General features: G+C 35.2%; 1 protein-coding gene across 2 annotated transcripts; it reads right to left on the reverse strand.

The window, feature by feature from the left end:
• Positions 1-961: 961 nt before the first annotated feature.
• On the reverse strand, positions 962-10,889 carry LOC122014862 (mitochondrial import inner membrane translocase subunit TIM44-2-like). 2 transcript variants are annotated; one of them, XM_042571349.1, is made up of 14 exons: positions 10,662-10,889; positions 10,401-10,504; positions 9,402-9,476; positions 9,187-9,262; positions 8,347-8,391; positions 7,552-7,986; positions 7,376-7,444; positions 7,209-7,273; positions 4,855-4,923; positions 4,700-4,772; positions 4,427-4,531; positions 1,869-1,940; positions 1,688-1,750; positions 962-1,423 (listed from the first exon to the last, which is right to left on the reverse strand). In XM_042571349.1, exons 1-14 carry the CDS (start codon positions 10,722-10,724, stop codon positions 1,292-1,294), a joined length of 1,446 nt encoding a protein of 481 aa, XP_042427283.1. In that variant the 5' UTR covers positions 10,725-10,889; the 3' UTR covers positions 962-1,291. The 2 variants fall into 2 exon arrangements, with proteins under 2 accessions (XP_042427283.1, XP_042427284.1); XM_042571350.1 differs by having other exon boundaries at positions 9,402-9,480; positions 10,662-10,678.
• Positions 10,890-12,449: the final 1,560 nt, after the last annotated feature.

Consider the following 12,449-nt stretch of genomic DNA (forward strand, 5'->3'; position numbering starts at 1 on the left):
TTGTTTTAATGAAGTAGTCAACTATCAACGATATCAATTAATTGTATTTCTATTTCAATTGAATTCTTAAAGTTATAGTTGGATTTTAGAAATTAGCTGTGACAATCTTTAGAAATATGATAAAATATACAAAGGGAAAAAAATAGTATTACTTTGAAAAACATATTATTTTTTTTAAAAAAATCTTAATACTTATAGAAATTGATACAATTGTGGTAAAAGGTGAATACACTCGCCCCTAGTACCCCCGTCAACCCGTCACAAGACCAACACGGAGAAGGTAAATAGAAATTGATACAAGAATAAAAGGGTACTAAAAACTTATCTTTTTTTCAAATGCAAGTATTACAATGTTTTTCGAAGATCAAATATATGTTATTTCAAAATTATTTAAAAAACAAATTTAAGAAAGAACTTTCAATCATGATAATGTGAATTTAATATACATAAATTGTACATAAGTTTTCCCCATAAAACATCATTTTTTTATGTTTTATATATTAATTATAGGTGCCCTAAAAGATGAATCATAGTAGTGAGACAAAAGAACTAACAAAAATAGGAAATCAACCCATCCACCAATAATGACTTTCTTTACAACTCTCATCTAATTATGTCAACAAGATGGGATTGAGTTATCTATCTTTGGGAACTCAATACAAATTGGGTCAAACTTGGATTACCGAGAACCTTTTGTGTACCCGTAGATTGTTCTTAGGATCTTCTACTTCTATACATTTGAGGGGTGGACAAACTTCTTACAGAGGTTCACGATTTATATAAGAGGGTTACAGAAAAGGTATTAAAATTTATAATAAAATTTAGGTAAAAAACAAAAAACATGTTTTTTCTAAATAGCGCCCTTTATTCGATAGATGCTAAAATGTGAATGTTTGATGAGTATGTCAAATATGCATCGTAACAGTATGTCAAAGAGTCTTTGACATTTTAACAAAAAACGTTCGTTCAAAATTTATCCTTATCCATCATAATGTTCTGAATGAGCTGTTCAACGTGCATGAGTTTCCGCGTTCCACCAACATTATACATCGCCTCAAACGCATTGATGATCAAATTATTTGAGGTATACATTATAAAAAGAATAGAATAGCCTTTCCTCGCTGGGTTTCATCAGAGGTTGGCCTCGATTGTGAATATTAGAATGAGAAACCACATGATCATCCGCTACAAAACGATCACATCTTCACTTGCTCATGCACTGCCTATGCGCGATAAAGCAGCATCTTCTAAATCATCTTTGGTTCCAACAAAACCAGTATAACGGTGAATTCTAGATAAGTGCCTGAAAGCCCAGTTGTTGCATTTCTCGGAGCTTCCACTGTGGGAAATATGCTCCTTCACCTAGCTCCTCGATATCGATCAGCTGCATAGCCCATGCGTACAGTACGGTCTGAATTGAATCCTGAAAATCAGAATTATCTTAAATAACAAATTTTTCTACAGCCGAACCGAAATACTTGGGACTTTGGCCTTTCTAGTCGAACTATTTAGAATTATTCTGATAAGAATTTTGGCTTAATAAACTTTTGAGAAATTTATCAACAGATGAACGGAAGGATTGCCCTTCCGATACAAATTAAGAAAAATAATCCAATTTGTATTGAAAAAAAAAACATTAAACACAATACAATTTTACAATTAATTACAATTGGAACGAGAAAATTACCTTCCCTCCGGCTGTTATCGAGCCCTCTCTATCACGCACACAGTAGATCTGTTGGGTTTGAAACTACAAAAATTTCAAACAGAAATGTCAATTAGGTATGTAAAACCATTCTGTATGGCTATTAACCTATTCGAACAATGTTTCAACAAAGTAATATTGAATGTTCAGTCGAAGTTCTCACAGCTACTATTATTAGCGGGGAAGAACCCATCATTTTAGTTTCCCGGACGTCAACTTCAGAGATATGGAGAATCTGCAACGATAGAGAAAAGGAAAAAAGAAATTAAACCAATGTGTTGCTGAATACATCAATATAATAAATGAATTAGGCAGACTTGAATGCATTAGGAGCCATGAGATCACCAAACGATATGCTAATTGATGATAAGACAAAAAGTTTGGAAAACTTGTTGAAAGTGTATGCAGGATGTCGTAAAGGGAAATTGCAAAGCATGCTTCATTACACGTAACTACAGGGGAAACCAAATTAACTATGTCTTTAGTATTTAGATTTAGGATCCTAGGCCTGTAACACAAGCTGCTTCAAATATATACCGTAGAAACTCAATTTGTTGTAGGAAGACATAATTCTAGGCCCTTCAAGGATTTGATAAGTAAATTGACTTGCTAATAATTGGAGTTGACAAATGAGGTGTTCAACTGACTACGCTTTGATGGAGCGGCCTCGATATTTATGTACTTTCTTCTCTCATGAAATATTAGATTAGAGACTATGTGCGTGATGTTTTAATAGTCACAATTGAGCTTCATTGGCTCTATGAAAGCATGTCCAAGATAATTCACATACTGCTAATATCATATTCTATACTAACCTTTGGAATAGACCTAGCTGCGATAGTCTACTTCTCACCACAACAAGCTGCTTCTTGCTTCTCCATAAAATTAGATTACTTCCTACAAGGATATAATAGTATGTCGTCTGTAGGAGAATCTGCCTATTTGCATCAATATATATCCACAACTTGAAGATGTCCTAGATCTTAGAATAAGAGGGCTTTTACTAAGGAATTCTTCAGGTAACACAAAATTCTTATAGTTGCTCCTCATACATCAAACTTCTAGAAACTAACAATCACATTAACTGCAAATGATGTGCTGTCTCATAACTACAAGGTAATTTAATTTCCATGCCAATCTTTTATACTTTCTTTGAGATCAGTTAATGACTCCGCTATCTAAATATGAATCTAACATTAAGATTCATGAGAGTGTCATTGTGTTTGGTCTCTAACATCCCTACTTGACTACTTCAAGCGTATCAAGTGCATACTTCTATCGAAGGATGGAATCCTCATTCGTGATGATGATGACATCCACACAAGCAATAAAAAAAATATAATTTATCAATAAATAATTTAAAATATGCATCATGGTCATGGAATACTGAAAAAAGTCCTACTGAAAAAGACTAGAAATAAAATTTCCAAACCACAGCTGATTCAGTGATTTATTCAACTTACACAAGCTCAATCCCTCCTACACAATTAACCTTAGAGGTTGCTTCACATAAAATAAGATTGCGACAAATTTGATGTGGAAATAATGAAGGGGTTAGCGAAAGGCCAAGGTAGGTGAATTGAAGTAATCTTAAGTACCAAATAAAATGTATCAAGATAGCTACACTATAAATCTGAGTATATAGCGTAGCTAATAAGTGAGTTTTCAACTGCTCTACAATACCATTAGGATAGCATTTAACAATTGCAATCCACTGTAAGCTTCCCTACAAAGAGAGAAACCATCTCCAAAATACTATTAGAGTGGAGATGATCTATCTTATCAATCATAACCATTGGTTGCAGCTAATTGAGATCCAATAGAGCCTCTAAGATATTTTGAGGAATTGGACGTTAAGTTAAAAAGGACGAAAGCAAAGCATTTAGGTGATACTAAATTATGTGTAAATAGCGAGGAAATGAGTGTGAAACAGAACTGTTTCTAGTACATTTGCAATAGGCAATGGTGGATCCATATTAAAGATAGAATCTAGAACGATAATTGGCAACTTGAGGGTCAAAGTCTCTAGAACTACTAGAGTATACTGACGCTTAGGTTTAGTGTTTTGCAATGACAATTTTATCAAGAACAAAGATCGTGGTAGCAAAAGGCGTTAGAAGTAACAAGGTAGGAATATGAAGCACCACCTACACTAACTCAAATACAGACAATGAAAAGTTGAATAATTAAGTCAAGTCAAAGAAACAAAAAAGTTGCATCAGTAGAGATAGACACACTGATTTTAGAGAAGCAATGCTAGCCTATCTTGAGATGAAAAGGCAAGAAATACAAACTTGATGGCCAATGGGAAAAACTTATCTCATCTAAGAGGATCAAATGGCAAATAAAACTGAATGCTCACTTGAGGAAAAGAATATAGAACATTCTATGGAAAGAGAAATGTGAAAACACTTTAGAATTATTATTACAAAGATCATTGATAGTATGTTTTCCTAATTGAGATGCTTGACATTCAAGAGAGGAAAGACTAGATGGAAAGGGAACCATTTGTTTTAAATCATGGATGCTAGGATGACCAAGATGATTTTGTGTTTAAAAAGGTAATGGAGCTGCAAAATGAGCAAGACATGAGGATGACACGCCTAACTGGTATAGTAATTATACAATACTAACATGCAGCCAGAGCCTGAAATAATAGATGCAGCATGGAGTCAGGCCTTCAGAGCACAGATGCAAAATAAATTTACGCCACTTCCATACCTTGTTATCAAAAAACATGCCTTGACTTTCATATGCATTTCGTTCTCCTTTACATCGCTCAATGACTTCAGGAGTACAATACTTCTTCAATGTTTCTAGATCAGCCTGTATGTCACAGCACATTATCCACATGATTGTGATTGATGAAAAAACAATTATACATGAAAAAAATGTTTCAGGTCCCACAAAAAACTAAAGCCAAGAAAGAAATTAAAGATATTTTCTATTTTCCAAAAAAGCAAATCACATTTATCAAGAAGATAAAGAAATTACTTTGAAGTAAGCAGTTAGAACAGGCCTGACCATCTCCTGAACTTCAGCCACAAAATCTGGCAGAGAAAAAGACCTTGCCCACACAAATTCCATAAAGAACTTAGGCGATTAGTCAAACAAAAAGATGCTCTAAAACTATGAAAGTTGTGGCTTACGGGTCTCGCCGTCTAATTTCCTTGAAAGACAAAGCAGTTGCAGTTTCTCCAAAGACAGTTTCATTTAAACTGAAGTAGATAATTACACCATCAAGCCAAATATGAAATAAAAAAAAAAAGGAGAGAACAACTAGAATTAGAAAATAAAATAAAATAAGGGAGAGACAGCTAGAATTAAAAGAAAGATTTCGTGCATATAATTTTAGAGATCCTGCCAATGAATGCAAACGAACTTTGGTAACATATTGAAAATCCTGCCAATGATTGTCAATTGACCTTGGTAAGCTACTTAACAATCTGAATCAACAAATCTACCCCTAGGAACCTATATTCATTAGTTTATTGGATGCAGATTTTCATTCAGAATAAAAAATGTTTCAATTGTTCCATCCATTTCCAAAACCTAGGCCAATAATGCATCAATGAAGCTGCACTTATAATATATACTTAGGATTAATGGACATGCTGACGGTGATAAAGAACAATATCCATTTTAAAATAGAGTGCTCCAAATTGAAATAGAAGACTAAAAAAAAACTTAATCCAGCAATTCAAAAGTGCAAAATTTTCAACAGTTGAACAAATTTCAATATAGTTCTATAGTCCTAAATAATGTCATCCTCCAAAGAAGCATAACTTCAACAATTGTATGTCCCACAGCACCAATTGAAACAAATGAGAAAAAGAATACATGGATTTCAAGAAGTACCATATACAACTATATGAATAGAAAAAAGAATGGGGAAAAAAAGAAATGTAATGATGTCCAGGGCGCAATCACTCATGTTAAAAGCTTAAAAGAAGGAATATTTAACTAGTTATAATTTGAAAACAAATGGATATCAAGCAAATGAAAAGTCAGATATATTAGTTCAAAAGAATCACTGATTGTAACAATGCTCAAACAACTGGATTTCCATTCAATTTGCATACAAATTACAGATGAACAAGAGAATAATCACCTAAAGCTAGTTAGACCAAAAGCACATACGCAAGTCAAACAAACTATCAAAAAAGTCAGCATCAACACAATGTACATTGAAGTTCAAACCACGTTTCAAATATCAACACATTCAAAAGTTTCTGACAAAAACCAAAACAATATGGTTTCAGTATTGTACCATTCTATTTTGTTTAGGTGTTAGTAACTCCAATGATGAGGGGAATGAAGAAGAGGAAGGAGGAAGAAGAAGAGGGACTTCTTCAAGGTTTTAGTCATTGGAAGTAAATCACTGCAAGCTCGCAGCTCGGAAGCAAGTCCTTTGATGCTTGGGCTCGGGTGGAGAGTCATAGAAAAAGCTCACAGCTCACTATATCTTGCAACGAAGGCAAAAAAAACACCCAACGGAGCTTGTGATGGAGGAAGCTCTGGTGAAGCTCGCGATAAAGGGGAAAGGCTTGAGACAAAAACAAAAGGATCACAACGGGTATCAGAAGCTATTCATGAGCACAATGAGATTCTGTGCTCATGTCAATCAACATGGAACAATATTTAAAACTATGGTTCAGAGCATGGTTTATAACCTCATTTTGAGTCAGTTGGCACAATACAAAGTTTTTGTTTCCCCAACCATCGATATGCGAGAAGCCTCAAAATCTTGAATAGGTGAGCAAACAAGGAAAGAATCTTTCATGAGGACCGAAATTGATTAAACGACACCTTTGATGCCTTCTGTGATGACTAAAATGAAGTGTCCAAGGCTTATATTTCCACCCCAAGATCTGCAAGGTTAGAGTGAGGACTCTTCGGGTCTAGAAAGGTGCGACGTTTGTGCCAGCATCACTAGGTACATTAGATGCTTCTCTCTGCTCTCTAAGACCGCAGAATTGACGTGTGGGATCCACGAGGTCTGTAAACTTTGTATAATGCTTGCACCGGTGACACTATGTTCACTTCAAGTCTTCCTTCTCTTCCCCTAGACCTGCAAGGTTGACGCAAGGCAATGAAGGCCCCGCTTTATTTTCCATAATCGATGCAAGGTACACCCGACTACATGCAACTTCCTTCAAAGTTTGATCCACGAATTCTTGCTTCTCCTCATCATTTTGATGTTTCCTCAACAGTTCCCATTCCTCCTCTCTTTCCCCCTTCTCTTCTAGTGTTTGACACAGATTTGGTACCAACACTCGGCACAAGCAGTAAATCTCGAGCTAGCTAGGGACCAAAACCTTAGTTGGGCTCAAGTTTTTAAACCTTTGTTTAAACATAGTTATGGTGTAAAACATTCAGTGGTCAATCCCACCTTGGATTGTGATAAGAAAAAAATTAATAAAAAATAAAATTAAAAAGTGGGAGTTACTAGATTCCACCAAAAAAACAATATAAAATTTTGAAAGGCAAACGGATAAAGTACTCTTGAATCTTGTGAACGACAGGATTGTCACTTGTCTCCCACCGCTCCCTCATGTCCTCTGCTAACTGCCAGCATAAAATAATCCTTATGAATACTATAACAGTCTTAGCTTTTACTTACGAACCACAGTTCACTAATAATAGTAATAGATATTCAGAAAGGTTTACCTCTTGTCCCTTTGTTACAACTGGTTGGCTATAGCCACTTAATCGCTTAAAGATAGGATGACTATGCATCTGAAAAGAACAAGTGACTCTTAAAAACAGAATGCAAAAGATTAGGGCTTCTTAGAAACAGATGATTCTGTCAAATGAAAAGCATCACAAGAATGTTCTCTTTTTACCTTCTTCTTGAATGCTTCCCATTTCTCACCTAATATAGATTTCTTGGAAGGAAGAACAGTAATGTCCGTTCTCATACTTCTTGGTTCCGATGAAACAGATGCAGATGCATACTGCATGCGTTTTCTGCTGTTTGGATTAGCCGTAAGCTCATCTTTCACCAAATTGTATCCTCTCATAGCTAAGTTGGAGATCTTTGTTTCCTTTATTTTCTGAAAAGCTTGAGAGACTTTAGGAGAAGCTGAAGAAACTCTGTCCTTGAATTTCCCAAAGAGTGACTCTGTTTGCCCCATAGATTCTTTGTTTTCTTTGTCTTTACCTTCAGAGTTTTCTGCTTCTGTCTCTGTTTTATTTTCACCATTCAATCTGGAAGTGCTTGTTGAACTGGAAGAAGATTTAGAAGGTTCTTCCTTATTAAGCCCAAAGGTTTCTTCAACCTGAACAGGATACGCTTGGACAAGTAAAAAAAAAATAGAAGAAAACTGAATATTGTATAAGAAGATTTAATGTGTTACTTTTACAATATTATATAACTGTTCTTCTCTTTTTGAAAGGTTTTGAAGAGCTGTTATTTACTGGGTAACATTCTACTGATTTGGAAGATCCAAATTATTATGTTGTCACATTTTCTTCCTATTAGAACAGATATTTACAATTACCGTGTTTGTAACTTCATCAAACCATGATGACTCATATTTAAGTCTGAATGTAGTTTCTTTTGCACTACAAAGTACAGATCTCTTCTGTTTCTAATGTTAGAATAACTAGCAACATAAAGATAAACAGTTTTTGATTACCTCTTCTTTAGCAGAAGATAGCTGCTCTTTCACATTTTCAGAAACCTGATAAGCAAATGAATGCAGAAAGGAATGACAAACAATAACATACTTAGAAAACAATAACCAAGAACAGAAGATATGCCTAATCATTGAACTTGTGGGAACAACCCCATGAGAAATGAGAAATATATGTGGATCCTAATCAAAATCATAACCAACACAACAACAATCCATGTTTTCCTCACTATTTGGGATTAGTTGCATGGATCTTATTTCTCTATCAAACCTGATGCAAGGCTATATTACTTAATAAAAATCATGATGAGAGAAGATAAGGAGGGCAATTAAATTGTGTTACTAGAAGCTTGGATTATAATTTAGAATACATAGAAATATACTAAAACATTAGTGTAACAATGCAAATAAGATGATCAATGAACCATCACAAAAATTAACATCTAAAATCTCAGGATAGATTCTCCAAAAACAGTGGTTAATGATCTTTCAAGATGGACAAGGAAAGACATGTCACATTACAAATTATGATTTATGAGGGCTAGAATCCACCATTATTCTACAAGAGATACTTTAACTTCATGGATTGCACAAATGGTTTGTCAAAGTTATGAGGATGGATCATTTACATAATTTTGCTAAAGTAATGGGAATGAACCATTCATATGAACGTTGCACAATATATGTGTACAAGTAGGAAGTCATTTCCTTCATAATGATGGGAAAAATTTCAACTACCAAAACTAACCAAAATTTGTATATGAATATGCAAAAATGAAGTGGCAATAAGATAACAGTCATCATCTATAGTTGAGGAATAAGAACTGGAACCATGGAACCAACCTTCTTGGATACTGTTTCTGCTTCTTCCCAGATATCATCGACTTTCCTATATAATTTTTCTGTGGATTTCTGTGTTCTGCATTCAATAGTCTAGTCAGATCCATATAAACAGCCAAACTGTTTTCTGGTAAAAGGAATGCCTTAACCAAGTAGTCCATGACCACAGTAAGCAAATTAACAAAAAAAGCATTAAAGATCTTTTGCTGAAAGACTACCTTGCTTTGAGATCTTCCTTCATCACCCCAATTTTCTCACTTAATTCGCTCATAGATTGTTGAAATTCCGTATTACTGTCTTCAATAAAAAGAATATACAATTCAAAATACAGCACATAGTAGGTGTTATAGCTTTTATCTAGCAAGCTTTAGCATCAAAAGATATAAGTGGGTTATCATCTATATTTCAACAGAAAAATGCATGAAGATTCCTCATATTTATTCTACCATTGAAGAGCAGAAGAAACCTGCAAAAACAATACTCTAAGAGGAAACGGAAAAAGATAAAGGTTAAAACTGAAATACTAACACATTAGTAAAAGAAGCAAATCCAAAGAAACAGAACACCTTCCGCAGTGTAAGTAAATGTGGCTTTGAGATTTGAGAGTTCAATTGTAATAGGTTTTCCTTGTTGCCATTTCTCCAAGAAAACTTTTGGTTGTATGAGCAACCCACTACTTATTCTTGCTCTAATATTTAATGATTTCTTCTTCCCATTTTTCAACCAAAACTTGCACAACATTTCTTTTACAAAAGATTATATTTCACTTAAATCAGACACCTCCTTGCCATTTACTGCCATTGCTACTCTCTAATTGCTAACCTAATAAACATTCCTTACAAAAAAGCTAGTATTTGATATTTTGGTTACAGGTTACGAGAAAAGGAACATTCACAAATAGAAATTGGAATGAGTATAGCAATCAATTAATATGATAAAACGTCTGTATCATGTTGATTTTTTTTTTAAAAAAAAACATAGTTGGCATTGACATATTGTTTTAAAAGAAAATTCTCCTTCAAGACTAACTATTGAAATCACAAAGATTTATGCTAAATCAGCAATAGTCCAACACAGCTAAATTATATACAATTTTCTCCATTGGTTAAAATCAAGTACCATTTTTTCTGCAAGGGACTCAGTAGTCGCACCATGTGAGGCCAGTACCATAAGTTGAACAATAGCAAATCAAAAGAGGCAAAAAAAAATCATGTTACCCTTTAGCTTCCCCTTTCAACTGCTTGGAGAACTCATTGAATACACCAAACTGCCGATAATTTGAGTGCCTTGGCTTAATCACTTGAAAATGAATATTCCATGCCTAACCAAGATAGAACATTCAAATTCATGACTTAGAAAAATAAATGAACCCTGTCATCAACTTTGTAAAGAGCAAAGAATGAGGAGAAACTGCTTTGTGGAAGTCGTGTTAGCGCTAGCGCATGCTATCGTCGCCAATAACGAAAGACGGAGCGTACCTGTCTCGATGCCAAGAGTATGGGCCGCTTCCTCAAGGCTCTTGGTAACCAGGCGGACGCCATTTAGAAATCGAAATCGGAAACTGAGACGGGATACAGCGAATTCGAGAGCAGGGATTCGAGGGGGGCGGCGGCGGCGGGAGGCTAATTGGATTCGCAAATTGACTTCGACTAGAGCAGAAGAGCTGAGACGCCAAGATGAATTTTAGGGTTTAGGAAGGGAACGCGGCGTGCGGTAAAACATATCAGAATTTCTTTTTATTATTGTTTTTTCGATTTTGAATTTAAAAAAATTAATATTTCCTTAATAAATCCAATATATCCCTTAAACATATTATAATACTCCATAAATACTTAAATTTATTTTATTTTTAATTTTTCTTTTTACTAAATACTATAATCTAATTAAAAAGTCTGAACCCAAAGATAAAATCTTAAAAATAAAATTAATTTACAAATTAGAACCCAATTAGGAAACATCAATCCTAAATAAAATCTTATATAAATATTTTAATTATTTTTTAATTCAAAATTTTAAAAAACTATTAAAAGTCACGCACTGTACATGTCACGCATGATATCACAGTGCTTTAACGGGGCGAATTCATATAAAAGCCCAAATTATATGAATTTTGATATCCCGCGCAATACACACAGTGTGTGACTTTTATTTTTTTTATTTTGAATTAAAAAATAATTAAAATAATTATGTAAGATTTCATTTTAGGATTGATTTTTCCTAATTGGATTATAATTTGTAAGTTTTTTTTGTTTTTAAGATTTTATCTCTAGGATTCAGACTTCCCAATTGGATTATAGTATTTAGTAAAAATAAAAATTAAAAATGAAATAAATTTAAGTATTTATGAAGTATTATAATATGTTTAGGGGATATATTCATGTATTAAGATTTATCTAAGGAAATATTAATTTTTTTTAATTCAAAATTGAAAAATATAATAAAAAGAAATTCTGATATGCTACGCAAGTGTGTGTGTGTATATATATACCTCTCGCCTGCGGTGTTTCGGTGCGCTTTTGGTGCGAAAACGATTACCTGGACGCCACGTCAAGCAAGTTAAAGCAAGTGGAAACAAGCCGCGTCAAAACAAAAACATCTCCTCTCGCCGCGGTGCTCAACTCTCCAAACAAAAAACCCTAGCAGTCTCTCCCTGCACCGCACCTCTCTCCCCGCGATCCCTCCCTCACCGTGCCTCTCTCCCGGCGATCCCTCCCTCGTCGCAACTCTCTCGCCGCAAACATCTCCTCGTTGCAGTGCTCAACTCTCCAAACAAAAAACCCTAGCAGCGATCAACGCCTCTCTCCCTACGCTGCGCCTCTCTCCCCGTGATCCCTCCCTCGTCGCAGCACTCTCGCCGTTGAGCACCCTGCGAGATCTCCCTCCCTCGCTCGCCTCTCTCGCTAGAACCCTAGCTGCGGCCTCCCTCCCACCAAAACACCGCCTCTCTCGTCGCGAGCAACCCGCGAGAACCCTAGCTGCGACCTCTCTCGCCGCAAGCAGCCCGTGAGAACCCTAGCTCCTCTCTCCCCGTGCCTGGGTTCCTCGCCGCCACGAAGCCGACGAAGTCTCACAGGCGCCCTTCCATCCCTGCTCAGTTGTTGGTGGAAACCAGGTAATTTCCCAAAAATTATGCTGAAGCTTTTCTTAACTTGTTTACTCTGATGCGAACAACTATGGTTTCATTAGCTGATGTTTTCTGATTTGCCATTCTCATTTTCCAAGTCATCTGTTCTTTATTTCATCTCAATTCGTACATAAATTGATCA

The sequence above is a fragment of the Zingiber officinale genome, chromosome 8B (genome assembly GCF_018446385.1).
Source record: "Zingiber officinale cultivar Zhangliang chromosome 8B, Zo_v1.1, whole genome shotgun sequence".
NCBI classification, from domain to species: Eukaryota; Viridiplantae; Streptophyta; class Magnoliopsida; order Zingiberales; family Zingiberaceae; genus Zingiber; species Zingiber officinale.